A 16,488-nucleotide genomic window follows, 5' to 3' on the forward strand; every position below is an offset into this window, starting at 1 on the left:
GTTGTGGAATTTGTGAATTCTGCACTGGAAAGTAATCAGTTATTTTCAGGAGGGATACTTCATACTATTAATAAATGTAATGGAAAGTTGATCTGAAAATTTTCTGTTTAGATTTGCCCAGTTTTTCCTGTGCCCTTTGTTTGATGAAAGCTGCAAAGATAGAGAAGTGAATGCTGTTGATTCTGAGCATGAAAAGAATCTGATGAATGATGCCTGGAGGTTGTTTCAATTGGAGAAGGCTACTGGAAACCCCAATCATCCCTTCAGTAAATTTGGAACAGGTTTGTCAGAAAATTATTATTCTTCTATTAGAGTTCTGTGTAGTGTATGCAGTGTTATTATATGGAGTTGATCAAGACTGGAGTGAAACAATTCTGATTTTTTTTTTTTTTTTTTTTTTCTGCTCCATGCATGTTTATTATAGTGCTTTATTGCTTTTTCCACATGGTAGACCAAACCAAGCTAGACAAAACATGCAGAATAGAGTGATACAAGACTTGCATGATAGTGATGAGGCATTCTTTATGATTTTGATAATTACTGCAATGGATGCTGTTTTCCAGTGATTCCTTTTGTTATAATCTGGTACTGTGTTTCTTTGTGCATGGTAACGTGGATGGACTGTGTTCTGATCGTTCTTAGTCACGTTCTTTTTGCTAAGTAGCATTCTGTTAAGACTGGGTGACAGTGACTAGGTCAAATCAGAAAGATTAGCAAAGTAACCTGGCAATTACTGAGTAAGAACATGAAAAGAAAATATGAAGCATAAAATGCAGCAGCAGATGTCTAGGTAAACTATTATTGAACAAATCCCAATCCTATGGCTGATGGTGTTTCTCAGTCTTTATTAATCACGGAGTGCTCAGTAATGAAAACTAAAAAGCATGAAAGTAACAGGTCATGGTTATGCTTAAAACCAAAGCTGTTATGTGCTTTGGCAGAAGTTTAATTGGAGGTTTTGCTGAAGTTATTTTATACATGAGTTGCAAGTTTATTTTGAAGCTGTCAAAGTATTAGTGCCATTAATTTGGGCACTGCACTATCTAACCATGAATGTATTTTGTGGCTGGGTCTGTTTGCTGAGTGAACAGTTGATGAAATATTGCATACAGTAGGGAGGTTAGAGAGCAGGTAATGAACTGTAAGGACTGGCTTCTTCCTTTGGCTCAAGAAAGAGGAAAATATTTTTGCACTTGATGAAGAGGCTGTTCTAAACAGGAGGAGTTTAAACTGTATTCCCCAAACAAATGAATTTGAAAGCAAGTCTTGGAAACTGCAGGTGAGTATCTGAAGTATATTCTGTAATCTCAGAGGGGTGGAATTTGGCCTTCCTGAATCAGCAAATAACGTTTTTGCTTTTACTGAAGAGATTACTATTTTTCATTTCTATGCAGCTCTCAAAAAATATTAGTGGATATTGCAGAAATATTTTTCTACAGTTTAGGAAGATTTTTTTAGCTGACAAGTGAAATGTTTGCGCAGGGGGAGAATACTTGAGGTTTGCTCAAATTCAGCAGAGCGTAGCCTTCCTGCAAATCTGACTCAGCAGAGCTAGCGCCTGACTTTGGTTTTTATTTGCTCAGGGTTGCCAGCTGTCATGCAGACAACTGCAGTTGACATCCTTATTGTTTCCTGTTGGCTGAGCTGAGCTGTTAGCCAGTCTAGCAGAATATAGGAGTGCTCCCATTTGATGCTTTAGATCACAGCTTATCTCTGCAGAGCCTGTTTTGATAGTGAAATTTACGTTATTCTTTCTATCCAGAGAAACAGTTGTACCTTAATACTTAATACTTTATTTGTTCCTTTGTCCACAGATACTCTTTATCCATCACTGAGTAACTGCCTATAACAGTAATTCCTGGCACTTTTGTGTTGTCCATTTTCCTATCTCTACAAGCTGTCTTCTGACTGTTGGCTCTTAATTTATGCTAGTACTCTTAATAGAACAGTTATTAAGCTGAAGTTTTAGATCTTTTATTTTAATTTGCCCTTTCTATTGATTCAGGGGCACTCTTGTAACTTCTGTGTTTCTGTTGTCTTTAGGCCCAGATCTGTAAGATCTGATAAGCTGAGCAGTCACAATTAACAAACCATTGTTATGAAATTAATAATCATCTTTTCTTAATTAAAATATTAGGCTGTAATTTTTGTCACGCTGTGCCATAAGTGATTTCACACAGTGGTTCCTCTGAAAGGTGTGTGTATGCAGGAGTAAAATCTGCTCTAGTTGTGCAAAAGAGCCTTTTCCTTCTGAATTAAAGCCTGGGCTCACTTGTGTTGCTTTGAAATAGCCATTAAAATTAAAATATTAATTATGAAGTCTGAAGCATTCTTAGATTCTTGAGAATCTACGCACAAAGAGGATGGAAGTGTTTACAACAATAATTTCTACAATTATATTTTTACAATATAGAACAAATATACTTCATTATGCACAGTAATCTTAAATTGACTGTCAATCCAGACAAAAACAGATTCATTATTTTTCTTTTTTTTCTTTTTTTTGTAAATTCATAAACCACGAGTATACCTGTACCAACAAGCTCTACTGCTATTTTGTGTTACAGGGAACAAATTCACTCTGGAAACTAGACCAACCAAAGAAGGAATAGATGTAAGACAAGAGTTACTGAAGTTTCATTCTACTTACTATTCATCAAATTTAATGGCTATTTGTGTCTTAGGAAGAGGTGAGAGCTCAAAAGTGTTTTTTATTCTTGTTGTTTGTCACGTAAGACTTTCAGTGTGTTTATGTTCATGAAGAGGAGTGTAAAATCTGAAAATCTACAGAAGGGGAAAAAGTTAAGCTTTTACAGACTGACCAAACCTAATGTTACGCTTAGCGACATCTCCAAAGCAACTTGCAGTGCGTAAATGTAATTGTTCATAAGTTTACAATACAAAAGCTAAGCTGAAAATCTGAATCTGGTATTGAATCACCAGTTGCTGTCATATGCTTGTTTTTTGAAGACTGACACCTCAGATGTTGGGAGGGCTTTTGATGCTGTTTTCATATTTGACGTTTGTACATATTTCCACTCTAAATATGTCTGCATTGTTAAAGGATAAACCTAATCTAACATCTAGATGAAAAGCCTTCTCTTTATTTATTTTCCCTAAAAAGAAATGTTCATTTCTCACTCACTTGTTTGTTCAAGCATCAGAATCATGCAATTGCTTTCCAGGAGGCTTTATATCCTACAGATGTTTTGTTGTTTTGTTTTGTTTTCTTCTTTTGAAGTCATCCAGAATCAGAATTGAAAATTGATAAGTTCCACATTCTTTTTGATTTAATTCCTTTTGATAGTGGGGAGCTCCACACATACAAATCAAGGTGCAGAAAACAAACATTATTAACACAATTCCATAATTTTTTTGTTGAAAACACCTTGCTGTCAGTGTAGCAGAACTTCTAATTGATAGATAAACAAATAGTTGGAAATGCTCTAACATTTAAATAAATAAATTAATAAAATTGCTCACTGCAGGTCATCTGCGATCTCCCTGTTGTGCATTCTGAAGTAGGTAGACTTGCAAAGCTGTGTGCAGCCTAGTAATTCTCTGATTTTTTTTTTCCCCTCCACTTTATATATACAATGTGCCTCAGTGAAAAGTGATAAGTGAATCAGAACATCTCTGGTAAATACTGGCAAATATAACTTTGCTGTAATTTTGTTTTAAAATTCATCCTGCAAAAATAAAATTAATCAAAAGCAAAATTCATGCAATGATTTCAGTATAGCAGTTCCTATATAGACTCTTAAATTCTTACCTTTTCAGTAAGAATCACCCTAGCAACTGGAAATCTGTCCTAAAGAAAACCATGGCTGTAGCTGGGAAGCTTAAATGATTGTGTTCGTTTCTGCCTGTATTAAGCTGGCATATTTGTTTTTTTTTTGTTGAGTGTTACGTAAACTTGAGTAGGAAAACTTGAATTCAGACTTCTTACATTTTATGTAGTTGAATTGTGTACTTATTAATTGCTAAGGAAGCTAATCCATTAACCAGAAATGTTACTGTGAAGTTCTTTGTTGGCTGAAGACAAAGAAGTTGTCCTTGCAATGTAATATTGATATAAATGTTTTTGAAGATTTCCCCCGTAGAATTAAGTGCAGTAGTGTATTCCTATTTATATATTTTAACGAAGAAGCAGGTGTATAAACTTTGGAGAGGGGGAAAAAAACGTTGGAGTAGTTCTTTGGGAGTAACAGTTTATTAACTTGGCCTTCAGTAGCCAAGTTAAACAGGGTAACACATCGATAGAAGGCAACTGGTTTTCTTTTTAGCGCAGAAAAATGTACACTTCAGCCTTGACCGGTGTTCTAATGAAGTAAGCCTGGAACTTTCTGCATTTCTTTTTAGTGTTACTGAGTTGGTTTTAAGCCAGAGAAAGCCTTAATAGTATCTATTGAATTTAATGCCCAATGCTATCTCATACTGTAGGTGCATTCTTCAATACTTTTTTTTTCCCAGTGTGGGGAAAAAGGATAAAATAAAACATGGGTCTCTAACAGAGTTACATGCACTTCACAAAATCTCTGTGTGAGTGACTACTTTGGTTTGTGCTGTTTTAATTTTTTTAATGCTTAACATCTGATTTACTACTTCTTCCATTCCACCTTAGATTTAGATTCGTCAGTTTATTTTAAATGTTTTTTCCTTTCAACAGGATTTATATGAATCATGGTTGAAGCCTTTAATAAGCATGGTGCTTATAGCATGTTATATTTCAATACTGAAGTGTTACATATTTCCTTTCTGAATCGAATAACCATCATATCATTGGAACGATTATTCTGTATAATCCGTATCTTCCCTATAGAATATTGAAAATCTAAGTTAGATAGAAACATCAGATAATGATTAGGTGTTTTGTAATATTTCTTTATTATAGAATCCTTGGATGAGCTGACTTCCCTAGTGGTGAAGTTGTTTTCAGAAGTAGAGAATAAAAACGTCCCTATACCAGAATTTCCAGAACATCCTTTCCAAGAGGAACATCTCAGGGTCAGTATAGAGTTGCATCTTTTGGTGGGCTTATGTACCTCAGGTGATACTTCTCAACTACTCATGTTACAGTAATACATTGTATACTTGACTACTTTTGTAGCAGCATCTCTGTTTCTTTCCTCATATTTTCACCTACCTGTCCATGAATGTATTTAATATAGTTTTTAGTGAAGATGTATGTTTGGTTGCAGAGGTTGGGATAATTAGTTCTGTGTGTTTGCATAGTGAATGGTTCAAATGTTGCCGTGGTTCTTCTATACCTTTACTTTCAACCCAATGTTGTTGTTATGTACATAAGGAGACATGATATTTGCTATTGAAATGAATAGATGAGATTGGGTGAATGTCTGTTTATGGATCTGCTTTTTAATTTTTATCTTCAGCAACTTTACAAAGTGGTACCTATTAAGGACATCAGAAATCTTTATGTCACATTTCCTATACCAGACCTTCAGAAATACTATAAATCAAATCCTGGCCATTACCTTGGTCATCTGATTGGGCATGAAGGCCCAGGGAGTCTTCTGTCAGAGCTTAAAGCCAAAGGTAAGTAATTTGAATGTAAAGAATTAAAAATTAATCAATTGTACATTTTTTGAAGACCTACCATAAATGGGTCAATTTTATGTGAAGCTTTTTCTTTTTTTTTAATTTGAATTCCCCAGCTATTTGAGTAATTTGAGTTGTAAATCATTTTTACCCACTTCATTCTTGTTTCTGTGATGAGTAAAAATGAATAAATAACAAACGCCCTGACTTTGGAAGCTACTATTTCTAGTGCTCTGCTTCATTCAGCCCTGCTTAGAGAGTGTGAGCTTTGAAATACTGTTTTGTCTCTGTTCTGTCACTGACTTAGAGGCTATTGTCAGCTCTCTTAATGTCTGGAGGAATAGAAGAGTGTACCTCAATGTTGTTCACTGTATTACTGTGTTCCAAACATAAATTACCTGGTTATCAGTTGATGTTGCAATTATTGCATCACAAGATCAGATGGGTCAGATGCTAAACTTATTCTTTTGCTGTAGATATTAAGATAGACAAGGTAAACATGTAAAGTAGTCAAGATTTTCCAGAAAAAGAAGAAAAAAAAATATTGTTGCCAAAGCATACAAAGAAAGTGGTGTATAAATCTTTACAGGCTTGCTTATGCAATAAATTTTCTCTTTGATTTCATAGGATGGGTGTATACTCTTGTTGGAGGACAGAAGGAAGGTGCTAGAGGTTTCATGTTTTTCATTATAAATGTGGACTTGACAGAGGAAGGACTTTGTAAGTGAAGCCACTGTGTCTGCATTCCATGTTAGTCCTGATCTAATGGGCTTGTTTTTGTCTTCAGAGAGACTAATTATATTTATAGCTTGAAAGATAAACCCAGAATAACCAGTTAGTTTAGTATATTAAACCCCATCACTGTGTTAACTCTCTTCATCTAATGCAAGAAGTGAACTTATTTGAGGGTACAATTGAAATATTTAATTAAGTATTTTAAAGTAAACTACTCTAGAAGAAAAGCTGTTAATACCTTTGTGTGCTACTTATTCATAGTATGTGAAATTAAATTGTATTATAAAATTTTATTACACAGCATGTTCAAAGCAGTTCTCAGAATTAGCTTGGGACCTAAACAGTACACGTCTGTAAACAATCACAGTAACTTTTTCAGGGGGATTGTTCATGTACTCAAATATCTTGATGTAAATAAAAATGCAAACTTTCCTATTTCTTTTCACAATAATTTTGTGTGTTTGTGTGTGGAATTGAGCCAATTATTAAGCAAGCTGTTTTTTTCTTTCCAGTGCATGTTGAAGATATTATTTTGCACATGTTTCAGTATATTCAAAAACTACGTACAGAAGGACCTCAAGAATGGGTTTTCCAAGAGTGCAAGGTACAGCGATTGCTACTTGAAATAAGCAGTGGTAGTGTTTTCACAATTTATTGAATGGTAAAGAGAATCAGAGCTCTTGCTATGGAAATAGGCTTATTAATTGCATGATGAATAAGTTTTAAAATTTTAAAGGTGTGTTTTCTGTGACATGATGCAAATGGCAAATACACTGAGAATACATCTTCAATATGAACATGAAATGCACTTACAGAGCTATGAGTTAACATTACATTGTGGCATAATGAAAGTTGAGGAAGTAGTAGCTCACCTTGTCTGTAAGTATTTTGCACTGCAACAAAATTGGTTGCATCAAATTTGGGATGTTTTCCCATTATCAAGAGATCTAAATATATGTGCTATGGGGAGATCTTTTCCTATGAATGTGACTTTAAAAGCTACCCATCTTTTTCAGTACAGAGTTTCTTGGAAATGAGGTTTTATAATGCTTTATGTTGTGAGACTGTCTGAAATTGCTCACGAGTTTTGTGCAACTCTTGTTTTATGTGCCTGTCTCAGACTGAATACTACTATAAAATAGTTTCTAAAATAGTTTTTAATTATTCTTAAAATGCATTTCACTACACATTTCAACCCTTACGTTGTTTCGTAGGATCTAAATGCTGTGGCCTTCAGATTTAAAGATAAAGAACGACCACGAGGTTATACATCAAAGCTTGGAGGAATGTTGCACGTGAGTGATATTTTTGCTTGTTTTTAAAAAATCTTGTATTTTGGATAATATATTAATCATGTACCAGTATGTTTAACCGTGCTCCACATTAATGCAGGCATTTGCAAAGTTCTTTTGTACTTGAGTTTAGGAAGTTAATATGCCACATAGCTCTTCCCATTGATACTCAGCGAGTCACATTTTCTTCACACTCTACCATTTTATACTGTTGTACCTGGTAGAAGTGATATTACAACTGGAGTTGCTATTTGATTTGCTTCAGTGTTTTTTAACACACAGGTACTTTGTCATTCTCTACCTACCTGACAGCTAAATGTTCTTTAGAGAAATAAAATTGTAATGTAAACCCAAGTACTGTACTAAATGCTTCTATACATAATAATGTTGGAATACTGCAGTAAGCAGAAGTGTTAAGATAGCAAATTTAAAATGTTTGACTCTTTTAACATTGTTATGTGTTGGTACTGAAAGGATCTTAGAAAATTCACTTCCCTCTTTTTGCGCTGAAGTAAGTTGGTTTTGTGTTCAGCAGAACTCACTGTACAACTTCTGTAGATTGCAGCCATTCTCCATTGCACGTCTAATATCTACGCATACAGAGAAGCATTTTTATTTCTTTGCAGGAATTCCTGTGTATTTCCTATAGCTTTCATTTGTAATATCTAAAATATTAGTTTTTATTTTAGAATTGTCTTTCTGTTTACTAAAAACATTAAACAGCTGTTAGCATTTAGGTGGATATTTTAAAAAGCTCTTGTTTGGGATGCCATTTCTTGATTTTGCTCTGCTAAATGCAGAAAATGTCTTTAAGAAGCGAATTTTTTCTGTCTCTAAAACAGTCTTTCAGTGGTTTCTATATGTTGGATAATTTCTGATCGATTTCTGATTACTGGCTTGAAAAATCAGGTCAGGAAGTTGACAGCAGTATTCCAAAGATCAGAATAACGAATCAGGACAGTATTTTTTATCTCTTGCTGTGCTTTGCAGTACAAATGATAATGTTGATTCTGGTATTAATTGCTTAAGCACAAATTGAAAAATACCTGTTCTGATTCTAATTCTGTGCTTTTTTTTCTGAGTTCTACTAAGTTCGCATTACGAAGTAACCAAGCTAGGTCTATTGCGTGGTGATTTCTTATGCTTACAAAAAAGTGTTTTTCATAACTTGGAGAACCTATGTAAGTTAGTGTAAGGAAATGCAATGTTGTTATACGTTTGTCAAAAGGATTTAGAAAAAAAAAAAAAAAGTAGAAGTTCTATGTAAAAAAACAAACAAACAAACAACAGTTGTGGTTGTATAATGAATCACTGCTAAACTCTTCTGTTGAATTACATTTCCTGTTTGTCTTATAAGCTTCATGCTTTCCAGATAGTTGTTCCCTGGCTCGCTGTACTCTTGGAATTTTTCTTTTCTTTCTTTCTTTTTTTTTTTTTTTTTAAATTTTTTTTTTTTTTTTTAATGTTCTTTATCATTTTTAAGATTTCATTTGAATTTGATGCATGTAGGTCAATTCAGGTCAGAATATAATGTTCCCAAAATAAAACAGACTTTCTGAAACATAATCAGAGAGTGGTTGAGATTAGGAGGAGTGTCTGGAGATAATCTTACCATTTAATTCTAATGCTAGAATTAAAATTGAGTAAATGTGTATTCTACTTTTAGATATTTGAAAGATGCTCTTCATAAATTATAAAAACTCTTGAATTCTTGGGAAAATTCTTAGAAAAAGACCCTTTTTTTTTGTTTGTTTGCTTGCTTCATTATGTTTTGCTTTCCCAAACACTGATTACTTGGTGTTCTTCGATCTTTAAAAATATCCTCCAGGGGTCAGCATTTACCATGTTATTTTTACTTTAGTTCAAAACAGTATTTAGAGATAGGTGACTTTCTATATTGAAACATGCAATATTTCAAGAGGGAAATCTAGTAATACACATTATGTAAAATTAACGGTATAGGAAAAATATGATCTGCATAATCAGAATATTCTCTCTTGTTTAGTTTTAAGAGTGATTTAAAGAGGTCTTTGGAAGTTTGAAGTTGATACGGGTTAAAGCTACAGTTTTAATGTCCTTTACATTTTACATTGCTGTTCTTTTTTTCGTGCTTAGTTTTTTATTCATCTCTATGTTTGTTCTCTGTTTTTCAGTATTATCCCATAGAAGAAGTATTGGCTGCTGAATATTTGCTTGAAGAATTCAGGCCTGATTTAATAGAGATGGTATTGGATAAACTGAGACCAGAAAACATTCGGTAAGTTTAATTGGGTCATATTTTAACCCAAGTCTTGTGAGAAAGGCAAAGAAGTAATGGAAATACAAGTTCTTAGGTGTCTCTCGCAGCTCCAGAGTAAATGTTGCTGTAAAAGAGACAGCAGTTCTTTGTGTTAATGAGCCTTCTTTCTGCTCTCCATTGGAGATAGGTAAGTGTCCTGTACAGCCAAAACCATCCTTTTGGTCTTTTCTATGCAGGATGTTTTCCTCAGACTGAAACTGTTTTTAGGAAGATAATTATTCAGAATAGCTCAACTGTTACTGAGGAAAAAGCTTAGTAAAAGTTAACCTGCATCACTTAAATTCTGGGGTATTTTTTAACATAATGCTGCAGTCCTTTTTATTTAGACCTATTTCTGGAAATCTGTTAAGAGGATGGCTTTTATCTACTGTGCATGTGTTCCCAGGCTTTGTGCAGACTAATAGAGCCTCTACAAGCAAATCAATTTATGTGGGTAGAAATAGCTGCATCTTTAGCTGCTAAAATCTCCCAGGCTTCCAGAACATCTCTTTGATGCAAGTGACCGTTCTGTATGTGCGCTTTTTTGTAGCTTCAATGTGTTGCAGTATGCATTCCAGGACTCAGCAGATGGTCAGATCAGGTGTTGAAAGGAAAGGAAGAAGCTTCTCTCTTCTGTGCTTTGGAGGACCTTTTGTAATCACCCAAGCAGAGTGAAAAAGAGAGGCTTCATAAAGAACAGAAGTACCTAGTGTGTTTGAATAGTTGAACAAGAGTGGTGTGATACAGATGAGAGAAGTGGGTGCACTGAAACACATACTTTGACAAAAGATGATTTACAAATGGAGGAATCTGGAAGTGCCAGAGAAAAAAAATTGGGCAGGCTAACAAAGGGAGTGTTAGTGGAGAGGGAGGAAGGGCCTGGCAAATGGTTAACACTGAGAGGAGAAACTTGGGACAGCAAAGATGGCAATGGAAATCATGGGGTAATTTGAGCAGAGTTATAGGTAGGTCTTGAGGACTGTTACCTAATTAAAAGATGAAGAAGAAAGGCTGTCTGCTGAAGAGATGAGAAGGGAGTAGGAATTGGTTGTAGTAGGCAGAGCTGGACTTATGAGAAAAGACTAAAAGAAAAGAATATATCAATACTCCTTAGCAGGGGTATTAAAGTGAGAGTCATGAAAACATTGCATAGAGGTGTCAGAAAAGGAGACTGAGATGGAGCAGCAGCAGAAGTAGTGGGACGAAATTTGGAGAAACTGAACAGAAAAACATGCCAATTGTGATACAGTTTATGAAAGGCAAACTTGTTAAGCAAATCTTGCTATTTTTTTTCTGCTTTCTGTAAACATGTACTTAAATATATAAATTATTACCTTTTTCCCCGTACAACTTCTATTTCAATTCTTAAGGAAGAGAAATACTCTAGAGCTACTTAATAAGATGCCAGTGCCACATCTTTGCTTGATCTACCAATGCAGTTGGAAGTTGTGTGATAAATGTAAGGTGCTGTATGATACAAAGAAAAAGGTCTTAATAAGCATCTGAAATGAAATTCTCGTAAATTTCTTCATGCCTTAGCTTGCAATCTATGAAAATCATGTCAATTCAAATCAATTGGGATATTTTAAAATATAAAATTAGTTGCTGTAGCACTGAGTGCTGTGGAAATAAAATTTCAATAATTCTGCTCATTTAGAGAAGGATCTAAGTATTGGAAAGAGAAGATCAGGTTGTGCCTGGAGTAAAACAGACAAAATATCAGTTGCTTCTCAGTCATCTGTTCTGTAATATATCCATTTATCCACATAACAAATTGATATGTTTGTGACTTAATGCAATCTAGTTACGAGAAAGGGAGAGAGCATATCAAGGCTTGTTTTTTTTTTTTTTTTCTTTCAGTTTAGCTATAATAAGTTGTTGCAACATGATGTTGCTTATGATTCTGTATGTCAGTGTTACAGTTCTTGAACACCTTTCAGAATGTTTTAGAAGCTAGTCATGTTTAAAAAAAGGTGATTTTTTTGTCTTTTTGAGTGTGCTTTGTATACAATTCTTGAAGTGATGTATGTAGAAGGACAGTGAGGCACACGTTCATATATGACAAACTCCCGTGTATTCATTTAGTTTATGCTTCAAATTAGTTTATTTTTTAAAAACAGTATATTTGAAATAATTGGATAAACTATAATAGAATTGAATTATCATCTGTTATCAGCAGATACCATGGGGTTCTGCTGTTTCTGGGAGTATACTGGAAATGATAAAATAAATGGAGCTGCCTGTGTCGGTGACAGCAGTTGCCATAGTAATTAATGCCCTTTAAAGAAGCGCCAATATTTTTGTATGTGGGTGTGCATCTATGTGTAATGTGTGTGGGATACTACAACTGAAGGTTTAGTACTTGGAGTAAGTGCATTTTGAACAAGTGAAACTTGAAAGAAAATATCCAGGTTTCCTTTTCTGTTGTATTAAATACTTCTATTTTGAATCTATTTTCATGTTCATCCTAATTCCTGAAAATTAGATACCAAGGTTTACTGTAATACAAAGGCTGCTTTTACTAAGTAATGGGGAATATGTAATACATCTACTCTTAAAGCTTAGCCAGAATTTCCACACAAATTTGAATTCTAATTGTTCTTAGAATTTTTGCTTTGTATAAACTGTCTTGCAGTGGTTAAGTTTTCCTTGGTTTGATACACTGCTTCATGTCATGGATTTATTATTTGCTTTTCATAATGTTTTTGGAATTTACCTGCATTAAGGACTTTTCTTGGCATATCTATATTGGGGTAGCTGTGTTCATAGAGACTGCTTTGAAAGAAAATAGTTTAGATTTTTGACCATGTTATTTTCTTAACAAGTTGAGTTTTTAAAAAGTGTGGAAAGATAACCGTACTCACAGATGGTAGCAAGTATCCATATGTTCTTCTGTTTGATTGAGCCATAACAGGAAATTGTTATATTCTCCTCCTGCCCCCACACATTACTTGATGCATTTAGTAGCTTAATTTCCCCAAGAGAGAAACCTTTTTAAGAACCAAGTATAATTTTTACTTGTTCAAACTGCGTTGGGTTTTGCCAGCCATCTGTGAAGATAAGGCATGTGTCACAATCTTAGCTGAAAAAGATAATTTTCCTGTTGTTTCCAATACATTTTTTCCCCATCATCTGCAGTATAAATGCTCTTATTAAAAGTTAAGAAGTTAGTGACTCATCAGGTTAAGCAACTAAAGAACTTTTCTTCTGGATTATACATAGTCTCTTTTTCTTTCTTGATATCCAAAGAGCAGCATTAGCAGAATCCTAGAGTGAAGAAAAATGAAATGAGTGCCAAAAACGTTGATAGAGAAATTTCTAGGGGACTGAATTCCACAGTGAACAAGTAGTTGTTTCAGAACAGTTCCTGATATTCATCCTTGCAGATAAACAAGTTAGAAATATTGTGTGTATGTCAGAGTTGTTTGTTTGTTTGCATTAAGTTTGATGAAACATTTTGAAAATCATAATGTGTTGTGTCCCATCACAAATTATGCTTTTGTAGAGACACAGCACGTGACTGAATAACTGTGAACTTCAACGGATTGCGTATTCAAGGAAGTACATAGAGAAGGAAATTGTGTTGTAGATTCAACTGCATTTCTTTTTCATGAGTGGCTCACAATTCTGATTGTACTTGTTTATTATGAACTGCTTACAACATACTTAATTTAAAGGTTGTCTATTTTACATTTCTGGTGAGCTTCAGCACTGTCTTAAACCATAGGATGTTCATTGTTCAACACTTGGTCACATCACAGGAATGAAAAGGAGTGATTGGGAACTTCAAAGATGCATCATGATACATTTAAATGACTGCACAGGATTCTATTTCTACACGTGGTGCTTCTTTCTCCCCTTTTTCTGTCCTGCTGTTCTTTGCTGTAGGTGCTTGGTTTAGGTGCTTGAGTTAAAAACACATCAAACACTTTTATGTTTGTTTTATGTGGCTATGGGCTTTTTTTTATTTTTATTTTTATTTTTATTTATTTATTTTTTGAGAGAGAGAGAGAGCTCAAAATGTTGCTATTTATTCCCATGGTGACTCAAGGTATAGGGAGGGCAGGAGGATCCCGTGAAGCAGCACTACTGATAAAGCTTGCTGCTACAATTTCATTTTCTATACGTTGACCAGGTAGAATTATTCTTAGCTCTTTAAAGCAGCAACTGTATAGGTTCTTATATTGTTACTACATTCCTCACTCTTACCCTTCTCCAGGATACTGATGATCAAGCAGTAGCATGAAAGACATTTGTGTATTATGGCACACCTTTGTCTAGCTGCTCAATCCACATCATTATTGGAATTTTATCAGGATAATCTTTTAGCTTAAGACTTTGTTTGTATTTCAGGATGGCAGAAAAGGCCTGGTAGGTAGCTATGAAATTTTAATGGATGTTATGTTTTTTTTACAGTCTCTTAGCAACTTCATCTATACGGGCTAGAGCTTTTGCTCACCAGCTGTCCAAGTTAAAATGCAGAGCAGAGAATATTCCTATGGCTCGTTTTTATGTAAACACCAATCTCTGTAATGGATTTTGCCTTGCTCACTGAGATGGTGTCTGCTATTCTGCAAGAGTAAATATTCTCTGGAACTAAAGTGCTTAGCTCTTTGCTAAGTGTTTATAAAAAAGAAACAATACCAAGTAAAAGAAAAAATAGATATAACATGCAAACACTTTAGAAACTGTCATAATACGAAGTCGCAACAAAAATGTTAACCAATTCTATTGCTGTTTACAATGAGACATGAATTATATCTTTCTAAGATGAATGTCCAGGTTTGGACATCTCAGCACTGTTGAAGAAAAGCAGGGGGTATTCTGTATTTGTGTCTGTTCACATACTCATGCTAATCATGTGGCTACCCTGAGGTAATTGTCTGTATCACTGAAACACGAGATTTGATTACTGCTGTTTAGTGTGTCTGTTTCAAAATAAGCAGCACAAGTCCTCCTTCAGTTCAGATCTATTGCTAGAGAATGTTTTTAAATCCTATGTCATTCTGAGATGCATTTCTCATTTAAATGCATCTAATGGTAGCTATTGTCTAGTGACTTTTTTATCCCACTCCCATCCTGCTGCTTGAAATGCAAAATAGAGGTTAAATTACAATAATTTGAAAATCTTGCTAATGGAGGAGTCTTGAACTTAATACAACAGGATTCTTCAACCTTGTTGGATCATTTAGCCATTTACGTATATGCATTAGATGAATAAGGAGATAAACATTTACAGTATTAATATTCCACGTATTTAAACTTTACAGAGTATTGCAGAATTCATCCCAGATGTATTCTCCAGTAGAACATTTATAAAGTCAAGTACTGTAGTTTGAGATATGTCCACATGAGTGTTTGATTTCTGCCTCTTTGCCTTACTCGTTAAAAATACACAACAGAATGTTCCTAGCCTGTGGCTACTGTGCTGTTGAAGAACACTTGTACTGTATAAGTTTAGACACTTTAACATGTGCTTTAGCCATCTGCACAACATTTGACAAAGTTTGTTACTGTGCAATCCAGCATTTAGTGGTCACCAAATGTATGTGGGAGATAATTGTGTTTACCTCTTTCTGGCCATCTCAGAATTCTACGTATTTCTGTTGAGTACTCTTTTATGTTGTTATAGGCAGCTTAAAAGAATTCAAGGAGTGTATCATTGCTTGGTACCTGTTCTGAAGACTGTACACTTCCGGTTTTCTTTATTCTGGAGCTGTAATCTTACATTTTTTTTCCTCTGGGTTTCTAGCAGTGTAATCCTGTAGTATTTATTGATTGTGGAATATGTTGACTTCATCTTCGTAAACAAACAAAACAAATGTCAATTTAAAAATGAAAACCACCATTAGTCACTTCATTCTTTCTGAAGAAGGTCTTGGGGACTGTTTTCCTTGTTTTCTGGAACAAGGACAAAGCCTAAGAAACAGGAATGGATTACAGCAGTCGTGTATAACTCTAGGTTGTAACGCTTGAAGAAAAAACGGTAAAATTAAATTATGCTGATGGTTATAGTGTGTAGTTCTGTGTATTTATTGTCACTATCTAAATTGTCCTTTAATTGTCCAGGGCCATTTCCACAAATAAATGCGTGCTAATGATGGAACAGAAATAGTGCTTTGAATAATTTCTCAGTTTTTCCCAGATACATTCATGCCAAAGTGCTTTGTCTTTTTGTTTTTAGAGTTGCAATAGTGTCCAAGTCTTTTGAAGGAAAAACTGATCGAACTGAAGACTGGTATGGAACACAATACAAGCAAGAAGCAATTTCTGATGAAGTTATTAAGGCATGTTAAAACATTTAATGTATTCCACTATGTGCAAATGAAAGACAGTGGTGAATCTTAGTCTAATTTTCCCTCTAGGGGAAGGAAAGACCCTGAAATCTGCTCTGTGTATAGTACAAAAAATATGCAATGAGTCTGTTTAACTGAGGATCTTATGTTGCTCTTTACATTTAAATTTCTTGCGTTGAACATACTCATTTTAATGGTCTTAAGCCATATAAAGTTTTAATGTGGAGAATGTTACACAGTTTTTCTATGAAAAGTCCATAATATGCAGTGGCTACTTCTAAATTTTAAAAGCTTTGTGCTTACATCTATTAAATGTTGATGAACTATT

At 34.4% G+C, this 16,488-nt stretch overlaps 1 protein-coding gene across 2 annotated transcripts in view; it reads left to right on the plus strand.

Moving 5' to 3' along the window:
• Positions 1–16,488, plus strand: part of IDE (insulin degrading enzyme) — a gene marked incomplete at both ends in the record, with an annotated part of 50,656 nt that overhangs the window by 10,341 nt on the left and 23,827 nt on the right. For both annotated transcript variants that reach the window (XM_079535457.1, XM_079535458.1), the window contains 9 exons: positions 112–281; positions 2,568–2,690; positions 4,895–5,007; positions 5,394–5,556; positions 6,187–6,279; positions 6,807–6,898; positions 7,509–7,589; positions 9,740–9,843; positions 16,049–16,151. In XM_079535457.1, the coding sequence (XP_079391583.1) occupies positions 112–281; positions 2,568–2,690; positions 4,895–5,007; positions 5,394–5,556; positions 6,187–6,279; positions 6,807–6,898; positions 7,509–7,589; positions 9,740–9,843; positions 16,049–16,151 (1,042 nt within the window). The remainder of the gene's footprint in view (positions 1–111; positions 282–2,567; positions 2,691–4,894; positions 5,008–5,393; positions 5,557–6,186; positions 6,280–6,806; positions 6,899–7,508; positions 7,590–9,739; positions 9,844–16,048; positions 16,152–16,488) is intronic.

Source organism: Tetrao urogallus, assembly GCF_951394365.1.
Source record: "Tetrao urogallus genome assembly, chromosome: 5".
In the NCBI taxonomy this organism is placed as follows: domain Eukaryota; kingdom Metazoa; phylum Chordata; class Aves; order Galliformes; family Phasianidae; genus Tetrao; species Tetrao urogallus.